General features: G+C 42.3%; 1 protein-coding gene across 4 annotated transcripts in view; it reads left to right on the top strand.

Annotated features, from left to right (window-relative positions):
- The window catches only part of MITF (melanocyte inducing transcription factor), a 110,595-nt gene that overhangs the window by 56,163 nt on the left and 30,886 nt on the right, over positions 1 to 23,546 (top strand). For all 4 annotated transcript variants that reach the window (XM_075158641.1, XM_075158639.1, XM_075158642.1 and 1 more), the window contains exon 2: positions 3,341 to 3,587. In XM_075158641.1, the coding sequence (XP_075014742.1) occupies positions 3,341 to 3,587 (247 nt within the window). The remainder of the gene's footprint in view (positions 1 to 3,340; positions 3,588 to 23,546) is intronic.

Genomic DNA, 23,546 nt, shown 5'->3' with positions numbered 1-23,546 from the left:
AGGAAGTATCTAAATCACATTGTGTATCAGTTGTGTGCGTGGGCTCTGTTACCGACTCCACATAATCCGGGGGTGAATCAGTTCACTTATGAGAATTTTGAATCCACGTGTCCAGGTTCTGGGTCGTACTGAGGTACAGGGCTCCGCGCTCGATCGTGGGGAAGATCTGCCTCTGCAGCCGCACGTAAAGGTCAAGAAGCTTTAAAAATAAGAATTTTCAAAACTCTCTTGATGAAGCCTTTGACATAACAAGTTTTTAATGGCTTTTTTGATTGGAAAACTGAGTTTCTGACAAACCTTCTCCTGTTTGTTCTCCGGAGGGTACATGGTGATGGAACCCAAACCATCTTCCATGCCACCTCCATGCTTTGTGTCCTGCGGTTGGGAAGAGGAGCGGACGCGGTGGGGAAGGGAAGCTGGGCGGGAGGACGGTCCGTCTTGTGCATGGGACAGGCTTAGAGGGTGAGATACCAAAGTGTCAAACAGTTTTCCGCATGTGATCAGTGCCACTCGTGGCGAGGGGAAGGAGTGCCGGTGCGGTGGGACTGCCCTGCCCGCGGGAGGAGCCTTACAGCCCCCGGGGACGGATAACGGGAAATCTGCATGGCAGGAGCTGGCTTGTGGCAGGAGCATCTGGTCAGGCAGGCAGGTATTGTGTATTGCATTCAGTAATCTCCTCTCCATCTCCTAATCGATTACATTCGGTAATCTCCTCTCAAGCTTTTTCTTCCCCCTCATCTGGCCACCAAAATCTGGTGTTCTGGATGTGAATAAGATCAGACTCTTCTTCCCCTTGCCAGTGTCTGCTCTTCTTTTGATACTTGTTTAAAAAGTACATTGCCCAACCTTGCAGTACCTACCTAATTACATCCAAGCCATTTTTTTTCCTGTGAATAACTAGAATATTGAGCACAATTACAAAAGAAATAAAACCTGGAAGAGTCTCTGTCCTTTGGGGAAAGAATTTGACAGAACAGCATTTTCTGGGATTGTCGGTGCTTTTAAAGACAAAATATTTGAAGCTTTTGTTGACAATTTTCTATCAACAGTGGACCCCTGAATCACCTGCAGCAGGGAGCTGTAAGGACAGTTGTTGGTGTGAGTAGGTACAGTAATCACGTCAGCGAGATGAGGTTCCTGGCAGGGGCTATTTGAAATGCCGTGGAAATCATTTCTCCTTCCTTCTCCCTCGCATTCCCCAAAAATTTAGTATATGGAAAGGTTCTTCTGAGATGGTTTTCAGCACACTTGGCTTTGGTAGGCAGAGAAGCAGTTCAGAATGAAAGAAGGTGGGAGGAACTGCTGGGTTACCAATTTTGCAGCATTAGGTATCTATAAAAAATGCTAGTAGCACACAAAGGAGAATCCTGCTTAGTGTGATACAAAATAAGCTTTTCCGCAACGTGAGGAGAATGAATCCTTCCTTAAAAGCAGCATTTGAGTGCCTTTGCTCATCTGTTACAGTGGTCTCCAAAGTGGGGTGCGCAATAGTATTGGTGGGCAGGGAGAAAATATTAGCGCTTCAGTAATGCATGTATATAATTCATAAATAAATAAATATACATACATCGGGGGTGCATGCTCAAACATTTTTTTCCTGGTAGCAGCGCGTGATCAAAAAAATTGGGAGACCACTCATCTATAACTATCCTGGTCATGGAAATAAAGCATGTTCTTGGTTTGGAAATGCGCAAGTGGTTCAGATGCGCAGCCAGGAAACAGGCTGCTGGGTTTAGATGTGAGAATTGCTTCGCCCTTAATTGAAAGGGTGGTGTTTTTTTACAAGTATCACAGTCAATGACTTGTCTTGAGCAGCTAATTAGTGCGATTATTCCACAGCTGCATTAGTTTCACCACAAAGGTTTTCTCTTGTTTTATCAAAAGGATCAGTGTCTCTGTGAATGTTTCAACCTGACAGGTCTTAAATAGCAAGATGGTCCCCTCCCTCCTTGCCCCAAAATGTGTGCTCTGCAAAAGCAGAGTTTGATCTCTTGGGGGAGTAAGGGTGGGTTCTCCTTTTTCGTTTCTACTCTGAACTGTTTTCAACACCAGTCCGAAACAAAGCAGGAAACCTTGTAGCAGCGCTGGCTCCGGTTGCCCAAGCACGAGTAGCTCTCGGTGCCCACAGCCTCCAGAGGAGACCTGGAAGGATGCTGGCTCCTGGACTCCTTGGCAAGCTGTCCGGTCAGCATCCCGCAGGTAGCACCTGATCACTGGAGCCAGAGGTGGGGTTTGCAAGAGCAGTCTCTTCCTAGAGCGGGAGGGTTACTGCTGGCGTCCCCAGGCACGGCCCTGCATCATTATAGAGTAATGAGCCCTTTCCTTCCACGGGCTGGCGGCAATCGGCTGCAGCAGTCAGAATCAGAACCCAAATATCCTGAATTATACGCGCTGTAGCTCTTTCTTATATGGACTCCTGTATTCTTACCCACTTCCAACATCCTTCCCTCAAAGGATGTGCAGCTTGTTATTTACATACCCTAATTCCTTATGCTACAGAACTGTCTTTTAAATGGATTTTAGTTCTGAGGGCTGACAAAATGATGGGTTGCTTCAGAAGGTGTCCCTGCAGTCCATGGCTGGTCCCATGGTTTGTCCCATGCTGTCTGGTAGGAAGCTCTGCTTGCCAATGGCTTAGAAACAGCTCCTAGGTGGGGAAGCAGCGCAGTGTGCTAGCTCGGGCCAGCCCGATACGCTTTATAAAGTGTGACTGAAATAAAGCCGTTATTGTTATTTATTCTGCCTGTTCTTGTATCTCGCTGCGCTCAGATGCGGCTAGGCCTGAAGTGGGAGTTGGGTTTTTATTTTTTTCGGTCTGGTTTCTAGCGATGAAGAGTGTCGTCACCAGCAAATCCAACCCTGAGGTAGTATTTTGCGGAAAATAACTGAACTTTGTTATGTTGTGCTTTCATAGGAGAGGTAGATTTATGTTATCTATTTATTTTTGAGCTAGGTCATTAGACCTGGATTATTATCTATACCTATCATTAGACTGCATACAGCCCTTTATTACTTTTAAAAAAAAGGCATATGAGTGCCTGCTGCTATCTGTAAAAGCATGTGTTTTTTTCGTGGATGATTGCTGTAAAAAATTGAAACAGCAAATAGCTCTTTACAGCTGGATATTGGCGTTGGGAAGTGGTTAGCTGCAGTCAGGTTAAGGCAGCCTAATGTGGCTGCTAAGTACCTGAGGTAGGTCGGCTCCGAATTCCCCCTCGCGTGGTGGAGCGTATCCTCACCCATCCCGCCCCACGTTCCGCTGTAATTCTGCAGGCTCCGACCGCTGGAGCCGCGATCCCGCTTGTGGAAGCTGAGCTGTCTCTCTCTGGTCTTCCCACAGCAATTCCGAGCATCCTGGCGCTTCCAAGCCTCCCTTAAGCTCCTCCAGCATGACCTCACGAATCCTGCTACGACAGCAGCTCATGCGTGAGCAGATGCAGGAGCAGGAGCGTCGGGAGCAGCAGCAGAAGCAGCAAGCAGCCCAGTTCATGCAGCAGCGAGTACCCGTCAGCCAGACACCTGCCATCAACGTCAGCGTCCCCACCAGCCTGCCCCCCGCCACCCAGGTACCCATGGAGGTCCTCAAGGTACGCCCGCGTCTCTGCCGTTCTGTTTAGGAGCTCCCGCTCATCTAAATGCCCTTTATTCAATAGGGACACGGTTACAGGGGTTTTCGGCAATGAAATTTTGCCAATAAGCTGCGCTCTGGCTTGTATTTGCAGCTTATTTGGTAGTGAAGAACGGAAAACCTTTTTTTAAAAAGTTTGTGTGACTTTTGCTTTCTTTAAGCTTTGAGATCTCGGAAGGGAGGTTTTGTTACAAAACTAGTGTTTCCGTCATTTTCCCTTTGGAAAACACTTCTCCATCTTTCTAGTACTTAATTTCTTCTGTTTGAAAATAGCTATTAATATATATTCAAATCGATATTTTGGTTTTTAAAAGAAAACAATGAAGTATTTTTGTAAAATGGAGTCAAAACTCATTACAAAAGAGCTCCTCAGAAAGCCTTAGTCTGAAATACGGGTGAGTTTCCAGCCTCTTGCAACGAGCCTTCGTAATCCTTTTTTGCTTAAACGACTTGTTTGCTATTAGTAGCTTTGGATTCCTTGTCCTACTGGAAACTGTAGGAGCTTGTTAGTATTCCTCTGTCAAAGGGGATGTAGCTTGCTAATTACTTGGGGGAAAAACGTGAACAGCTATAAGAAAAGAGATAATTTCATGCCCAGGGTAAGTTCAAGTCAAGTAAAGCAATGTGAAATGTGTGAGCAAAAGAATGCAAAATGTTTTGGAGAAATTTGCTGACATATTTAATGAAAATAAAATTTTCATTAGTTTTGAAGAGTTAGCTATTTGCTCTGCATTATTGCTAAATCTTTTTATTTCAGTTTGATGTTTAGTAACCGCTTTCAATCGGTAAGCATATTCGTACCAGATAAGTTAATTGAGCTTGGTTACAATACGCTTGTAGTTTGCTCGTCGCTGTTGTATGTCAATGACACATATACAAAGATTTAGTTTTTAAAATAGACTTGCAGGCTAAGGATTTCGAGGCAGTGTGTGTGACGGGTTTATGGAGGAAATGTAGGGTGCTTTTATTTATTGAATCTGCATTATGGTATTGTGTTGACAGTGCCAAAACTGATACTTAATTGGGGCACTAGAGTCATACTCAACTGTAGTCTGTGATCTAGGAGCAAAAAGGCGACAGTTGAATTTTGAAAAAAATACATATATTTATTTATATATATATATATACACACACACATTTCCATTAAAAATTAAATATTATATACTTTGAGCGTATGTGCATATAGTAAAGAATCCAAAATTGACTGGGAAGAGCTATTTTGTCTAACGTTTGTGCATTATGCACAATGTTTGTGTATAAAAATTTGTTAAACTTGTTTCCAGGTTATGACACCATAGTTATAATTCGGATCCAGCAGATGTGTAGGTGCTATGAAATAGGGTTTTTTTGTTTGTAACGCACTTAAATAAGCGTGTGTTCGATTTTTACATCCTTTCATCCTAATATGTTATGACATGAATTCTGGGGTTTTTTTAAAACCTCTCTGAAAACTCATAGGGAAGTGTTTATTTTCTGATGATATTTTACCATTAAGGAGGGAGCGTAATGTCTTGAAAAAGCATTAGCAGTTGCCTATATTGTTCATTTTACAATTGCCTCTTTATATGAGAGGGGAGGGGAGGCAGCCCTTTATTTCGAGGGACAAACTACAGAAGACGCTGCAGCCGAGAGGTGATGCTCGCTTATTACAAATAGGGTTACTAGGAACTGGCTTGTCGTAGGATTTGCATGCAGATCTGTAACCTGCTGGAGCACTGCTAGGGAGCTTCACGCAAAGGACTGGAACCTCAATCCTCGTCCTCCAGCACTGCAAAAGAAGTATCTGTCCCCCGCTCCCTCCTGATGCAGGAGAGTCTCCTGGAAAGAGGGAGGGCACCTTCTCCGCAGTCATCTTTGGCCCAAGTGGCAGCAGCGTACATGACCCTGTAGAGCAAAAAATTAAGAGAATGTATGCTTAACTGGCTTGTCAATTAAAAGTAATACCTGGGAACAAGTGCCTTTTGCCGACAGAATTGTGCATTGAAGGTGATGGTTGTGTATACGTGAGCAACATGCTGGAACAAAACGATGCCTGTCTTCTCATCACCCGCATTTACATAAGTAACAGTCAAAATTAGCAAAACCAAGTCATTTGGTCTCTCTGTGTGCACGAGAGAAGAGAAACTGCTTTGCATAGTTGTGTTTTTTGTGGATGCAAGAAGCTAAAGATTCCTCCTTTTATCCTTACTGATAAAAGTGGACCAGTTTTGTACAAAAAAATTTAGTACAAAATATCAGGCTTGAAGTCATGATCTTGCTGAAAATTTACCACTGATGCTTCAGTAAGAGTAGGATTTCGCTGAAATGGTTTGTTTTGTTTTTTTTTTAAATAGGTCCATATAATTTTTTTTAAATAGGTTATTTGGCTCAAAAGATGAGATTAACAATAAATCAGGATCTTCTGGTGCCGATACGCTGACAGCCAGCTCTGCCTGCAGTAGCGCTGTACGAGTGACATCATTTCCCTGCAGCTTTTTATACTTCAGTTGTTTTTTAGCTGGAGACAGTTTTTCCATATGAGCTGTACAGAAGTTTTAATTAGATAAATAGGGAACTAAGTTGGTAACTTTATTATCCAAATGGTCTGGATTTAGTGACCTTAAAGAATGAGATGGGCAAAAAGGGGATTTTTACACTTTCAGACTTGTTAATCTGCAAGGCAACTTTCTTTGAGAGATCTTTTTGAATATTACTTCACGAACAAATAAGACGAAATGTAGTAGCTAGTTTTGTTGTTGGTTTTGTTTGTTTGTTTTGGAACTTAGCATCAAAAAAACCCCACTCCAAGCCTGTTGAATTTGTCAACATTTTGTGTTTTTAATTACACTTTGTAACTTGTCCTTTCTCCCATATCTCACAATGTGAGAAGGAGAATAGTACTTGCATGTCTGAGGATGGTAGTTTGAAAGAAGCCAAAGGTGTTAATGAGCTTGCATTTTATATTTGTTTTCAAGATGTTTTAAGATGTTCATTTAGAAACAATACAGAAAGAAAGAGAAATACATACAAATCTATGTCACATTGCATAGGAATCTCCAAATTACATAATGTGGTATGTTCAAGGCCATATGAATAAATAGAATTTCATTTTCTTGAGTAATGACTTCGTATTGCATCACTTCTCTGCCAAGTAATGCAGCTTGGCAAGGTAGGAAATGACCTGTTGGAATTTAAATTTTGTGTTGCTTTGTGCAGCCTAATTAAGAGATGGACTAGGAGTAGGTCTAATGCATTTGAAACAGGACCTCTTTGAATCTAATAGCAAAAGGAAGATTGTTACGGCTTTCAGTTATCCTGCAGAGCTGATGTTGGCTTCACAGACGTACAGGCTGGCTTATCTTTAAGCACCTTCTCATCCATCTCCTGTTGGTAGTTGAGGACAAACGCTACAGAGAGATGTCACAAGAGTTTCTTTGTTTCTGCTTCAGTTCAACCTCTTGCTCTGCCTTGGAAATAGAAGCATGTAACTTAAAATGTTGATCGTTGGAGTAGTTCCAAGCCCTATCAATGTTGGATCAGGATCCGTTCCTGAGGTACGGATTATTTTTATTTAACATTCACTTCTTTGCAAAGAGTTCGTCTTAAGATGTCTTCAGTGGGTTGTTTTATGGAGTAGCTTCTTCCATACAGGTGTATTTTAGTTCTGTATACTTAATTGATATTAAGAAGCTGTTCTTTTTGTTGTTGCTGATTGCAGTTACTCTCTTGTCTGGTAGGAGTCCTTATCTGTTGAGATCTCTGCAGCGGTGCTTCTGCTCCAGCTTCAGCATTCCAGAGGTGATCTCTGGGAACTGGTTGCTGCATTTCTGTAAGCAGGGTTAGCCCAGGACTTGAGGAGGTTGTGCATCAGGTCCCAGCCTGTAGTCACTGAGACCTGATCATAGGCTAGTCCTTTTGCTCCTCAGTCATCCATTTGCAAAATATTACTGCTATGAATCCCATACCTTGTGGAGTTACATTTGTTAAAGGCAGTGCGATCCTCGGCTATTAGAAATCGAGAGAATACGCCTTTGGTTTGTAGTGAAGCTGGTCTGTTAATCAGCTTCCCCGTAACTGTCTTGGACTTCATCTGTTACTGTCTTCCTGCTTGGTATCATGGAATTAGCTTTTCTCCTGTAGTCCAAGCAGCTGTCTGTTGACAGTTACTTAGGGAGCATCTCCTGTTGATGTGTTGATACAGTTGCTGGGTTCTGCTTTTCGTGTCTTTTGTGCCCCCCCTCGCCCACTCCCAGCTCCCTTTCCTACAAAGCAACTTGCAGGATTCTTGTAAAGTGAGTGATCTCCCGCCTGCCAAGCTACGGGCAGCAGCAGGACAACTCCCTGCCTTTCTGACAGGCAGTGACACCCTAGCCTCATCTATAGGATAGTTTTCAGTCTTCTGTGTCAGTCCAGGCAGCTGATTTTAGGATTTTTTTGTTCAGCAGGCAGAAACGCTGACTTGCATGACCAGAGTTTTATGTGATGTCCCTCTGGCTTCTTTACCAAAGCTGCTCTGTAGCAGTACAGGTATGGGGCTCACCACCCTTCATGTGCTTTTGAGAGACACAGAAGGAAAATGGTTTTCCTTCATCTAAAACATCTAAAAGATCTGGGGGGAAAAAACCAAGGGATCACTCTAAAGGCTGAAAATTACCAGCCATAGTGCCTTATTTTTACAAGCAAAGCTTGCAAGATCCTCTACTTGGTTTTTGGGTTAGTCTTTGAGAAGAAGTTCTGCTGATAGAAGTAGTCAGACCTGAGATGTTGATTAAGGCTTGCCTTTGAAGATTGCTCTCTTCCTTTTTTTTTTTTTTTTTTGATAAATGCGCTCGCCTCGAAGTAGTCTTATTTACAGAATTTGCACTGGTCCAGAAAGTAAACTTACTGCAGCAATTCAGAGAAATGGGCCGGGGGGGAGTGGGGACTCACCTGTTTGCTCATTGAGAGACATTACAAAAAATTGAATTGTAGCTCTGCTGTGCGGTTTGTATTGTTTTGCCTGATAACTGGATAAAGTTTACTGTTCAGAACAAGCATGACACAATCCCCTAAGTACTTTGGACCTGCCTGCCCGAAACATAATGTGGTATTGCAGAAACGGCGACTGGCGTGAGCAGGCTTATGTCCTCTGTGGGAGGAGATGCACTGGAGCATCCTCGGGAGTCAGGAAGGGAGGCTCAGGGCCAGCTTTGGCCCACAGAATTGCAAATCAATTCCTTTGAAAAGATTACCAGTTCTTGCAGAATTGAAAACATTACTGGTGGGCAGCTGACATCCATGTCTCTCTGAGCAGATGGAAGAAGAGGGTGAACACTTCTTCCCTCTGCCCCTCCATGTTATTTGTATGTGCTGTCGTGTTTTTGATGTGATGCACCAGGCCACGGCACAAGGGTTGATGGAAGCCTACACTGGACGTGTTGTGGTGTGGTCCCTGCCCCAGTCTGTCCCTGCTGCTGCATGATAACGCTCCCGAGGATGCGGTTGGTTTACCTCCCCTTCCTCCCGAGTGTTGTCACACCAAATGAATAAGATATCTGCTGGGCTTCTGATGTCTCTCTTCTTCCCTGTTTGCCTGCCACTGCTGATTTAAGAATGTAACTTCCATTGGGCACAGGCGCTGAGATGGGAGAGCCACATCGGATGCGGCTGCAAAGAACAGCCTGGGGTGGAAACCCCACAGTGGGTGTCTGCTGCATGGACTGGTGTGTTCCTGCAGTGGTGCAGATGTCTTTTGGATGCTGCACAAACGCTTTGTGGGTAATGAGATATAAACAGTTCTCCTGACCAGCAGATGATATAACAGGTTGCTTTCAGGATGCTAACATCCCCTTTATCCTTGTTTCTGAAGAGTAAGCAAGCTCCAGGGGATCTGGACAAGGCGGGTCCTGCTTTGTAGATCCGCAGCTTGAGATCTCTCCTCTCTGCTCCCGCATAGCGCCTGCTCTTGCTAACGGGGCGGTTCACCTCAAAATGTGACATGTATATAAAACCATATATGTGGAAATATAGGCTACAAAAACATTTTTAGTATTTGTTATTAACAGATTGTTAATAGTGTATTTGCATACAGTGATGTTTATAAAATGCTGGATATTTAAAAATTTCTCTGCCACTAAGGACCCCACTTAGGATTCCCCCTGCTGCACTGCCTAGGTTGGTGTCTTCATGGTAGGTGTTAACTGCTCTTTTGGTGCTAGAAATACAGCTCTTTACTGCTATGTCTTGTGATTGTGGCCTTTCTTCTTTCACCTGGGGTCCTAAACAGTCTGAAACCTCTTGTTTTCAAAGCCTAGAACCAGATACCGTTTCCTGGATTTCCACTCTTGCTTTATTATTCCAAGAGCTTTTGCCCATCTCGTGGCAGTATTGCGGGCTGATCGCTACTGATACCAGAGCGGGTCCCTTTGTCCCTTCCTTAATGCCGTCCCATTAATGCTGTAGTTTTGTGCTCGTCTTTCCCCTTACAGCAACTTTTTCCGAGTCGACAGGAGCACAGCGCTGCAGCCGTGCTGCTTGGAAGGGTGCAGGCGACCAGGCTGGCCTCTTGCCTTCACCCCCGTGTCATTGTTCATTCAGATTTTAAATGCACCACCACGATAAGCTCTTTGCATCAGATACCCTGTATTTCTTCGTTTTTGAAATGCCAAGCATGCCTTCTGAGTGATGTTAATGACTATGGACATATGTCAAAAAAATACCTCCTCCTAGTCCTTTTCCAGTGTGCTTATTACAGAGAGTGACCTGTGATGGTAATGCAGCCCTGCCTAGCAGGGAAGGCTGTGCAGGTAGCAATAGTATTCTTTGTGTGATAATTACCATAAAACTTCATTGTATGGGGGACTTAACTCATGGTTCTGAAGAACAGGAACAATGGGATGTCAAGATAAAACGTGTGGTAGCATCTGCTACAGCAAGTGTGTGTTTGTGGACACGCTTATCTGATTAAAAGTTAATTTAATCTAACCTGACAATGGCAGATAGTAGTGTGTGCCGGTACCTTATGTAAGCATGGCATGTATTTGCCATTGAGAACTTGAGAAGTGATTTGCCAGACCGAGTCTTAGTGAACCACAGATAGAACATTTAAACTAAGGTTACTTACACTCAGTGACTCTGGTGTATGTAAGTTAAGCCAAAGCAAATTCTTCATAAAGAAAAACTTGCATTTAACTACAGAACTACTAAAGCCTGCCTTGTCTCCTAAGCCTTCACGTAAGTAAAAGTATCTCTCAGGCCTTAAATCTTTTGCTTGCTTAGTGGGTTGAAAGCTGTTCCAAAACAAGCACTGGTGCTAGATGTCTGTGGTTAGTAATGGAGGTAAAATGTAAACTCTTGCTTAACACCTAGGTTATTAGACATTAAAAATGCATGGAATTCAAGGGGCAACATGCTTCGGTGTACAAGTATCTGACTGCTTGACTGCTAGTGAAAACACTGCTTTCACCTTTCGTCCCAAATGTCCTTTTCCTATGGATGCAAATACATGTGTTGTGTAGCTCTTGAGAGAAACGCTGTTGCTGATGAAGATGTCTCATCTTTCCATCTTGGCTCTTCAGCTGTGATCACTGTGACATGAAATACAGCTCCCAAAGTGGAGGGACAAACTGTGCTGCTACTGAATTATGCTGCTGGAGGGGGCCAGGGTATTTCCTGGGCAAATGATACTGTGAGCGGGGTGCACAGGTAACTGAGCAGAGCGGGGAGGTAGCTGAGAAACTGCTCCTTATCACAGAGCTGTCGCCCTGCAAGTTCACGGTAGTTACCTGGTAGTTTGAAATAACATTTTTGACACGGGCGGAAATAAGGGTATATTCGCACAAAACAACATAGGCATCTGGAGGTCTGAGCTCTTGATCGCCTTTTAAGAAGGTTCTTGTGGTATATACCCTAGTTGGTGGTCTTGAGGATTTGCTGTCTTCCCACTGGTGTGATAACATTCACGAAGTTAAGGAGAGCTTGCTAAGGTTTTTTCTGTTACAGCTTCAAAGCACTTTTTTTTCTTCCTGCCGCCATGGTTTAGCTGTATTATCTGATGGCTGAGTTACCAGACCTTAGGAAAATGGTGGTTCACCACGTGTCAGTGGCTGTTTCGGAGCTGCAGAAGATGAGTTAATCTTCCCAAAGATTTGTAGGTATGCCCATAGCTGTGCGTATTAAAAGCACTGATGAGGCTCTGCAGCCTACCAGCTAGCAGATTTTAACAGCTTGTATTAAGTCCTTTTTCGGTCAACGTTAATTTAAAAAACACCTTATTCACTTTCCTGGTTGAGCCAAGGACATATGAAAAGGGTCAGTACTGGTCATTGCAGTTATGCTTGTTGCTTCCACAGCTTAATTTGGCAGAAAATAGTGCCCGGAGCCACACACGGCGCTGGAGAGCGGGGGAGTTGGGTGGAGGTCTAGGGAGGCCTCTGCTGACACCTTTGATAGATGTTAAATTTTAAATGTGAAAATTTAGATCTGCTTAAAGTAATCTTTCGGTATTATGTATACTCGCAAATATTTCAGTTCTTCAGCTCGTTTGGCAGCATTATTCTCCGAGACGCTGAACCTGTGTAGTGAATGAATTCAAAGTGACAAGCTGGAGACATTCCTGTCATTCAAGAGAGGCTTAAGGAATTTCTTATTGGCTAAATTACAAATATGTAGCATTTTGCCCAGCACTGCATGGCAATTTCAACCTGCCTGACCGTGACAAGATTAGCACTTTTCCTCCCCCTCCCCAGCAGTAATATTTAACAAAAAAAAAAATTAGATTAAGAAGTACCAGGCAGAGATGCAAAAGCTTGAAAGAGTAAAAACCAGCCTTACCTTGAATGATTCTGTCTGTCATTGGATTGGTTCCTTAATTAGCCCCATGTCCTTTAACCTCTTGAGAAATAAGTAAGGGATAAATTTGGGGATAAAGACAAAGACGCCCGGAGATTTACCACACACCGCTAGGTAATTCATCAAGGAATGTTGGTAATTAGCCCTGCCTCTTTCCTTTCTGGCTCATTTAATAAAACTGGTTGATTTAAAATAATGCCTGCTGGTTCATTATCAACTACTTTAAGAGCCAAGTTATGAACTTGAAACAAAAAACAGTATTGTGTTGTCTGTAAAGGACCTGGCGAGACTGTTTTGTTTTGTTTTTTTAAAAAGAAGAAATTATTCCGTCCCGTCATCTGTCTCCCCAACTTGATAATTAAATATTACTTTGCTTTTGGATTACCATTTGGCTTTTTGGATGTATTTATTTCTAGTGTCTAGTACTGAGAGGCAGAGAGGAGGAAAAAAATCCAAGATCTTGAAGAGGTATGTGTCAGATTGTGTTAAGAAAGCATGGCCTGATGGAATTCAGCTGAATACGGATTTTACAATAGTAGTAGTCGTCCAGTTGAGGAAATGGGTAACTGCTTTAACCCTTTACCTCTCAGAAATGAGCGCCAGCTTCATGTCTTGTTCTTTGAGCAAAATGATCCATTTTAGTAATGCATCTCTTCAGTGCTTGTAGTGGAAATTGTCCCTGAATTGAGGACAGAACTCATCTGATTTGTATTTGCTTAGGAAAATATTCATGCAGTGTTCTTTCTTTTTCTTTATAGATAGGAATAGCATTACTCAGAAATTAAATGAAAGGATCAGGCTAGAACTGGATCAATACACTGCTGCCTTTGCACTTTTCTGGGAGAGTATCTCTGTATGGCAGCATCCAGTTTGAATTTGTTACATCAACGGTTGCTGGCCAGCGGATCTGGTTAGGTCTGTCTGTCTGACTTAAAGAATTAAGTTACTATTACTGTAAATCTTCCTTTAATAATTAATGTCAGACTCAGATTGCAACACTTCTGAAACTGTTGTGGGCTAGAGGAAAAGCAGGCTGTGCTAGCCTTCTGCTTATGGCAGGCTTGCCAGATCTTGAATCCCTTAGAAGACTTTTTTCTAACCATCTTCTAACTCATCAGTATCGTCTGGGGCAGAATTGGATGTAGTGTTTCAGGGCAAATAAGAAAAAAACATCCTCCTCGCTCATCCTCCATACATCCCCTTTGCATCCGCTGGGATGGTGCTTATTCTGGGGGAGCTTGTGTTTGTTACTTGCCGCTGTGACCCACCAAAGCTGTGTGTCTGCTTTTATATGCTTGGCAGATTGGTAAATTTAAAAAAAAAAAAAAAAAAGCAGTGGCCTTTGTGGAAATATTACTCTGCCAATCTTTGGTTCTCAGCAATTCTTTGTTACTAACTATGAAAATATCTTGCTGCCTCCAAACGCTTGCAGAGAGAGCGCTGGGGTTTTGGGGTAACAGCTCAACCCTGCAGGCTGTCACCAGAAGCACTTCCAGTGGATGCCAGTTACCCACTTGTTTATTATTTTGAGACTTGTTAGTAAACTTTTATAGTTTAAATTGACTTAGAATTCAGGGACATGGTGTAGTGGGTATGGTGGTGTTGGGTTGACGGTTGGACTCGATGATCTTAGAGGTCTTTTCCAACCTTAATGATTCTATGATTCTAGAACTAGATACGTTTTTTCCAGCTTGTAATGATGTGGAGCAGAAAATTGAGCATCTAAAAAAAAAAACAAAAACAAAAACAAAAAACCAAAAAACCAAAAAACCCAAAACCCAACCAAAAAAAAAAAAACCAACAAAAACAAAAACCCCAACAAACACAACTCTGTTAATACCAGTATTTTTGCAAAATTAGAATGTCCACACTAAATTAATAGTTTGGGTTTCCCACATCATATTCTTATCTTTTTAACATACTGGAACAATATTTTGTTATGGACCTCTGTGACTTAGTATCTCCTCGACTTGCTGAATATCAGTAGTTGAAGTTCCAGCTAGTTCTTTGAAAATTCTTGGGTAACTTAATTTGAGCAGATTTTTTTTCCTTTTGAACTTGATCATGAGCAGCATGCATTTCAACATCGATATGACAGTAATTAAACTAGTACACAAAATGCTCGGGAGCACTGAGAACTTATTCAGGTATGTCATTCATTACGCTGCACTTTCATAATCTCTCAGCAGATGGCATGCCCGTTTCCAAGAGTGTGCGTATTTCTTGGGAAAGCTCTCTGCTGCTGGGGAATTCGTCTTTCTAGACCATTCCTTTCTCTGATGAAGGCTAATACTCAGGTGTTTAAAAACTGTTTTGACACATTATTCTAATGGTGGTGTTTGCTTGTGTTACTGTATTTTATTTTCACCAGCTAATGTCCCAGAGGGATCTTAAAGCCATTAACTAGTTAAATGCTGTATGTAATAGTTATTACATGCAAAAACCAATTGCTGCTAGAAAGTCTGTGAAAGGCAGGCTGCCTCTTTTAAATAAACCTGCTACTGGTGTCCAGTATAAGTAATAAACCTGTTCAGCAAGTAAGACTAGAGTGCAAAAAAAGCTTAAGTGATAAAACTGAATTGTGTTTTCCATTGAACATTCCCTATCCTCAAAACTATGTAAGACACAACTGTACTGCATTAAATCACATCCCCCCTCTTCCTGCTTTGTAGCTCTTTTTTGATGTTTAGTAGGTAATGTGAGCTAGTGAAAGAATAATCATTTGAAGAAGTATGTGGTGGCTTTCTGGAAAAAAGTAGTAAATATTACTGTATTTCTAAATTAACGTGGCTTACACAACCCAGAAGCCATGAGCTGTTTTCAGGCAACCCACCTGCTTGAAGCCCTGGCTTCTGACAACAGCGTTTTTGTTACCGACTGGGCTGCACTCTGCGTTGTATCTCCAAATGAACACATTGACATCAGCAGGAACATGTCTTGCGTGTCTAAAGAAACCAATGTTTCAAGGGGCTGTTTTTCTGTCTTGGAGCAATGTACTCCTTGTATGTATGTATGTATCTATCCATCTATCTATCCTCTCCTTTTGAACACAGAGCGCGGCAGGTCCGCTTGCCAAGAAGCGTCACAGGCCGTGAGTGCTGCGGATGCTGAATGTACGGCAGTGTTGGGAGCCGTCGCTGGGGCTGAGCTTGGAGTCTCAGCAGCAGTCAGGCACCTAAGCATCTTTAAAAGGTCTAAGGGTTCATTGCAAGCTCCAGAAAATCCTAAGAGTGAGTTTCAGAGTATTTTTCCCTCCCTATCTAACACTGACGTTTCTTTTTCTTTCCTAGTTACGCTGAAAAGGCCTTGCCAGTAAACTGCTGTATTAAAATATGCTGGTAGCAGTATCAAAGCAGAAGTTATTCTGACCTGGAATCAAAAATAACTTAGGAATTTGAGAGGAAGTTTGTATGTCAAGGGAGGTGAATCAAAGCTTGTACTTCAGGCTTTCTTCCTAAAAATCACCAGGAAATTCCTGGTTGAAACCATCAAAATTCAGTTTGTGGACTTAATGGTTGGCTATGATTTAAAACTTTCTGTTCTTGTCAGAGGAAAATATAAACAAGCAACTAATGGAAATTCTCTTTTTAAAAAAAAACTCCCTTCCTTGAAAGGAACACATTTCAAGACTGAGGCGTAGAAAACAGCCCATCTGCCTATGGCAGGTCTTTATAAAGGTCCTGCCAAGGACCTATAGGCAGCACACTAAGCCTTGTCTTTAAGACGACTACTTCTAGCTACCTAAGGCTGTGACTTCTCTCTGCTTGTGTTTTTTCTTTAGGCGTGTGGGTTTTTTTTCTTCTGGGTTTGGGGAGCCCTGGCTGGAGGGGGTGATATTCTCAGGAAAGACTTACTCCGGTTTACCCGTATCAGCGATCCAGAGAGCCGTTGCCCTTACTAGCATCGCTGTCCCGACAGCAGCTGACTGATAAAACTGCTTTTGGTGAGACAGCTTGTTTTTGCTGGGGGGGCAGAGCTGCTTTTAGTGCTGCTACAGCCTCATGCGAAGTAGGGCTGTTCTGTTGAAGCAATATGGTGCTCTGCTAGCATTGCAGGAACTGCTTTAAAGTTAATTCCTGCCTTGTTAAACACTGCTTTAAAGTTAATTCTTGTCTTGTTAAACAGAAAATTCTGAGAAGTGAGACTTATGTTTAAAAAGATATGGCAATCATCTGTATTGTCATAACTTACTAATTGAAAAGTCTTCCTTTGAGCAGTCTAATACTATTTTACTATGCTATTTACTTGACTATGTTAAAATTCTGCTTCCTGGCTCCCACCAAAACTATACTCTTCTGAAATACCACGGTAGCCTGGGTCTCAAAGAAACAATTTGTTCAGGGAAGGAGTAAAACGACCTTGAATGAGTCAGCACTTGTGTGTAGCAATCGTAAGCTTTCTATCCTCTTTGCTTTCTAAAAGGAAATGATTCTGGACCACAGGCACCATTCATCGTGCGGTAGTTAATGGGCTCCATTCACATGAAAGTTCATATATTCCTTAAGGGTTCAGTCCTGTATGGTTTGCTGTGTAAAAGGAAAAATAGTATTTAATCATGCTACTGTGGCTTTTCAAAAGAGTTTATCCTTTTCTAACGTACATCGGCTTTTTGAGGGAAGAAAAGTGGTGCCTTCTGCTCTAGAGTGCTGCTTATTCAGTAAGCGGTGGCTCTATACAAAGTGCCGCTTCCTACGTGGGTCACTGTTCAGAATTGCCTTCTGCCTCTCCCTGCAGTGTTTAATGTAAGTAACGAGGGAAAAGCTTCCAGCCAGGGCGTCTGTCTGTTCCCAGGACTTATCCTTAGAAAATCCTTCTCTCTGAACTTGCACCTTCCCCAAGCAAATTTATTAATTCCATTTATCTGCTTTGGTTAAAGGTTACGAGGACTGAGTCAGGTCTTGATGGCTCTGCATGATCTGAGCCGACAGTGTCTAGACGCTCCGCTTTGGATGCGGAGTGAGGAATATGCTGACTGCTACGGGATCCAGGGAATAACTATTAGATAACTATTAGAGGAACACAGTTAATCCAACTTTGCATTTTCTTCTCTAGTAGCTGCAATTCCAGATAACATGCCTAAATAGCTATTGCTACCAGCTGTATATAAGCAATAGGCCACCAGATGGGGTAAGGCAGAAGCAGCTTTGGCTGTTACTCAATCAATTCCTTATTTGTGCCCATTTTTATTTTTCGGGTACGGTTCCATGATACACTGGCTGTGGCAGCAAAGGTGGCTGATGATGTCCCTTGCAGCCCTGGTAGTTACTGCCCCTGTGCTTGCGCCAATACCTGCATTTGTGGGGCCACACTAAAAGTGATGCAGTTTGAGATTTTTAAAAAGGCTTGGTTTTGGAAAGGTGACTTTTTTTTTAATGCACTTAGTGGTTTTGATTGCCTGGGTCAATGCAAACAGCTGCAAACAGCTGTACCTGCATAACTGAGGGGTAAGAGCAGCAAGGTGATGTGGTAGGGCAGGAACAAGCAGCCGGACATCAGCTCCAACACCTTCTCAGGCCAGCTCTGCCTTTAGTGTGGAGCAGCACTGCGGTTCTGAAGTAAATTCCCAGTTGCCCCCACTTACTACATGTTAGCTTATTTTTGCCCAGTGCTGTTGATGAGTACTAATTAGATTCTTGTCAGAGGAAATTAAATGAGAAGACCTCATGTTATCCAGCTACTGCTGGGAGTTCAGTCTGAGAGCAGACTAGAGCAGGTCTGACATCAACGGCTTGAAATGCATATAGTGTTCTGAACTGACCCCCTGCGGGGTCCCACACCTTGCACCGCGCTGCTGGAGGATGCACGGATAGCTGTGGTGTCCTCGGGACCGGCTGCAACTACATCCGCCATTGTCAAACCCAACTGTTTGCTATCATGGATGTACTGGCATCTCCTCTGGCTCCTAGCAGATGTTAAAAAAACCCCAATTTTTACTTTTCCTCTGCTCAAACTTTAATTTAAAATAAACTCTGTTCAGTGTGAGCTTATTTGCATTTTTGAAGCATTAAGATCTCTAAAAATATTTATTCCATCCTGTAAAGTACTGCCATGCTAAAATGGGTTTATAATTGAGGTTTAAAAAAGGGTGGGGAAGGTAGGGAAGGTTGAGTTAGGATCTAGTTAATCCACATCTAATCTCTAATTACATCCTTCCAACTCTAGTATCTGGTTGCCTTGAATTGTGTTATGTTCCCATACTATTTATTGGGTAGCTAAAACTTTGTGCATGTTATCAATCAGTGATGAGAGGTATGTTGTAAAATACATGTCATGGTGTTTGTATTTTTTCAGTGTTAAAAGGAGATGCATGATTTTTTCTTACATAAATAAATATGGCTTTGGTGGAAGATACTATACTATTCCCCTTGTGAACATAGTTCTGTTCTTCTAACAGCATTTGAAGGGTTACGTTAGTGTGGGTCAAGTGCGGTTTAAAATAGGATTCTTCTGAGACCAAGCCTGGAGGCCCTGAATTTCTTTCTCAAAAGACGTTTTGATCTTCTGACAAAACTATTACTTCTGAATTTCTTGGCAATTCGTATTTGCAACTAACCTTTGGAGAACTGGAATGATAACACACACTCTTCTTTGTGTTTTGTGAATGTGCCTCTCCTGGTGAGTTGTTGGCTTGTGCTTTTTTGAAGTTCAGATGAAACCCTTGAAAAGAGTTTCCTGTAAGCTGTTTGGGAAGGTGGAATTTGTCTGGTGTCATGTAATAAAATGTGATTCCAGTCCTGTAGAAAAGCCCTAACCCCAACCTTGGTAGGACTCCACGCAGTAGAGAATCCAGAGCTTGTAGTCCCTTGCAGGCTGGAGGTCTTATATGTGCCCACATGCTGAAAATGCTGCTGTGCCGGGGTATGTGTATATGCTGGAGGAGCATCACGGGAGAAGTTTAGACCACCTTCTTATATAACCTATTTTTCACAGTCTTTAAGTTTTTATGATAAGGAACATGCTTGCGCAGTATCTGTTGAAGTAATGATCCTGACTGCAGTTTTTTGTTACAACTGCAATACTAACAGGGCTACTGACAGCTAACTCGGTTTTTGTCAAAAGATTTCACTGGTCCAGGTGATGGTCCTGCAAGTGCCCCATCCTCTGGCCTGATCAAGGGTCATTTATGTGGACAAGGAGCTTCTCATTTCACAGTGTAACTAATTATTTGCCTACCATATGTGAAATAACATGAGGAGAAGGGTTTTCAACAGCTCATCTCTGGAAGACATGGAGGGGCAGGTGTGGGGGAGGTTACAAAAATGGCCGAGCGGCTGGATGTTGTTTTTTTAAGTATAAAATAGATCGTGATGCTATGTCTCTATGTATGTAAGGCCCGAGATCTTAAAAGGGTTGAAATGTTGGCATCCTTGTTTAATAAATGAGCCAATGCTAGTCTTGTTTTTTCAAGAGAGAGCCAGACGATAGCTACTGTCCGACTGTTGTGGGAGTAAGATCATGGGGTGTAGAGGTGAGGTCATGCAACCTAATGGCTATTTGCCTTAAATACGTCTTTGTGTTGCAAAAGTATTACGGCAGCATTCCTTTAGCTAAGAAATAACTAAAACACTAAGTTTCATTGTGGTTTCTGGGTTTAAAATTAGAGTGGAATAAACATACTTAATTTCTTACTGTTGTTACATTTAATCTTTTGTGGCTACTGTGATGTCTGCTGTCGCACCTTCTTTGTGAGTGAGATGTCAGGAAATAAAAGGTGTAATGTTGCTTAATGGACGTGTCGGACATTAGCATTCAACTCTGTAGGAAAGTAGAACCACTGTTCAAAAGTAACCCTAACATCGTTGGCTTTCAGTTTTGATGCTCTGTGGCATCCATTTGGCCCTCTGGGTTAATTCTCCTCCAGAGCGGTGGCTTGCCAGCCTGTACAAGGAATGAACCCACCTTTGTGGCTTGCCAAAGTCCCCCAAAAAATCCCAATTCTGGTATTTAGCAGAATGCTTCAGATTGTAGCCAGTTGAGTTTGCATGAAGGTGACTTGGATTATCTTACATTAGAGAACATGATGATCAAGCACTCTGAGGTACTGAAACTGTTTTATTACAACTCAGTAGGTTTTAATACAGTCATAAATAACATCATAGCTCGTTGAGCAGAAGGATGAAAATCAAGCAGTTCGGTGGTAAGCCAGCTTGCATTTCCTTCACTTAAATGAAGCCAGCGATTTATTATTATTTTAGGCTGTGTCTAATGATCATATTAGTAGTGTGAATAAAATGGATGTATCTAGACTGCTTTATTCTTCTGCATATTCAAGCCTTCCATATTGGGGCTGACATGAGACATCATTAGCTGTAGGCAAAGTGGTATAGAGCCCAGCTAAATCTTTCTAATTCTTTATTAACTGTGACATGTAGAAGCTCAGGGCATGTTAACAGTGTAAAACTGTTTTAAATTAACAAAATCTTCATTCTCTTGCTAACTTTTTCTCGTGGTGCTGTGTATTTGTCGTAAAGCGGATAGCCTCAAAACAGGCACGTTCCAGAACAAGTGTCCTTTGTGCTGCAGCCAGTGTGTTGCCAAGTGGTTTGTTAAAATAAACGGTCCTTTCAAAATTATTTTCACTCTTATTTTTGGACACTTCTTTGAAAGTTTAGGTAGGAAGGCCTTTGAATAGATGCACAGGCCAAGCTGTTCCAGCACACACTGCGTGGCACTGGTTGGGTTTGGTGTATTTTTTTTCTGTTTTCACATTTGGGTCGTGATTAGTGGCATGTTCTTGATATGTGCTTTGTAAGTGACCTTGAGAGCACTGCCAACCTCGCAGTCCCCATACAATTATGTGAACAATGAGCATAGCACTCTCTCACCCAGATCATTTTTAGGCGAAGTATGCAACAAGTGTAGGTGTCCTTCTGATGTGCAGTGTGCCTCCAAAGTAGGTTTGTTGTGGTTTTCCCCCACCTTAAATACAATAATCCAAGATTTGCATTTGAGTTTGCAAATAGCTTTTATTTAAAAAAAGAAAAGGATGCAACTGTTTTTGTTTGTGGCTTTTGGGTGTTTGATATATTCTGATCTAGTGCCATCTTTACATCTCTCTCCCTATCTTGTGTTTCAGTGCTGAATGTTGAAATTTTGTAAGTACGTACTTCAGTTCAGGCAATATTCTGAACACCAGTTCTTTCTCACAAGCTAGCGTTGTGGATTTGAAAGACTTTTCAATCAAACTCACTTCTTGCTTAGTCCCAAAGTTTCAGAGATTACATTCCTTAGCATTTGAAGTTATCTTGGCTCAAAACTGCATCTCATATGCTATAAAATTGAGCAACCTTTCATAAACCTCATGGTGACAAATGAGACCAGTGTTGAGGGTATGGGTTTTTAAAATTTATGAAAGGAACAGTTTGGGTTTTTTCCCCTTTCTGTATGTTTTTTTTACAGTTTGGGCAAAATAGCCTATTTTAGCTTAAATTTCACCTGTGAAAAGTCAGTGTTGCATGACACACATTAAGACAAATCCATGCACGGGCAAAGTAGATTTACTGCATTAAAATCTGCTTTTGGCATGTGGACTTGAAGCTTCTTGAATTTTATTTATTGAAGTCTGGACAGCCAACCAACCTGTCCCATTCTGTGTGTGGGCAAATCCATGTCTCTAGGAAGCTGGTCATAAAGATTTTTATTTTAAAGTCCGCGTGTGCTGCCTTTCCTTCTGTTTTAAGCTTAGCTCTGGTTACTTTTTACTCAACAGTTTTGTATAAAACTGGTTTCTGTTTCCTCCTTTGTTCATTTTCTACGAAATATGCCATTATTTTTACCGAATCCTATTTGCATACTTCACATTTGATAAATGAGCAACCTGAGCAAAACCCAGGCATGGAGAAGGACACCTCTTCTAAGCTGTGGAAACTGCCTCCTCCGGGCATTGCAGGACTTGAGGAAACTCATGTTCCTCCTCTTGTATAGCAGAGTGCGTACTGTCTCAGGTGTGGGCTCTACAAATATATCCAGTATCTCTAAATCATTTGCACATGTGAAAGTTGGTGTGCTTTAAATAATAGTCTGACCTGTCAAGGCCCTGCTGGGGAGAAGGGTCAGTATTCTGCACCTCTTCCCTGCCATGGGAAATGCAGTAGAGTGAAGTCTTTAAAGACACCAGTTTTTCCAGCAGGCTTGCAGTGAACCAGAGACCTGGAAGTGAAACACTCTGTCGGGCAGGTCTAGCAGGGGTTACTGAGGGCTGGAACAGTGGCTGGATTAGTAACCCCTGTGAAATGTAACTGATAGTCTTGCTCAGGCTCTAAATACGTGACTGCAAGTCAAAGCTGGCACTGGCTAACACTGTGCATGGCAACCTTAGGAGGAAGACAAGGTTGGACAAAGACTTTTACCTCTCTGAAGTGACTTTTTCAAGTCACAGTGAACTGTGTTAGAGTGGCCTGGTGAATCTTGTGTTGGTGTTGCTTGGGCTGTAGGAAGGGTAGATGATTGTGCTTGGGCTATGAAAGGCTTTGCAAGGGGAAGCTGGGAGCAGAGATGGCTTCAGACTGTCTGTGCTGGCTTTGGGCTCTTGGGCAGCTGAAATGTCTGTGGTCCTATGACTCTGCTCCCTCTTGAGTTCACATCTCTCCACCAGGTCTTGCAAGAGAGCTTTTGGAAGCAACTTTATGTCTGTCTTTGACAGTTCCTGTAAGGAGGAGTCATTCATGTCCTACTGTGAGCAATCTCAAACCCTGCAGTGCCGATGAAAGTGCTGCCTAGCTTCCTTATGAGAGAGGAGAATGGCAGAAGTGGACGTAAATGTGAGGTGCTTGAATTAAGCTTTTTACCGTGGCAGTACCATAATTCAAACTTGCCTGTCAGATGCAGTTGTGTGGCTGATATTGTTGACTGTTAGTCATAAAATATTTACGCTGTGAAGCACCTGGGGTAGGTGAAATCATAGCAAAAGATTTGTGTCTGACAATTTATGGAGTCAATTACTTGTCTGTCCTAAAACGTTGCAATACTTTTCGGTATCCTTTCAATAACTGTATAAAATAAAAATTCATGGCATGCGTGTTAGGAAGTAAACAGTTGAAATGCTGGTTTCCTAACAAAAAAATGCAAGAGTTCAAAGGACTGAATCCCGTCTGAAAGCCACACTTGTGGA

Source organism: Calonectris borealis, chromosome 10 (assembly GCF_964195595.1).
Source record: "Calonectris borealis chromosome 10, bCalBor7.hap1.2, whole genome shotgun sequence".
NCBI lineage: Eukaryota > Metazoa > Chordata > Aves > Procellariiformes > Procellariidae > Calonectris > Calonectris borealis.
The sequence above is the reverse complement of the archived record's forward strand: the minus strand, read 5'-3'. Positions and strand labels throughout refer to the sequence as shown.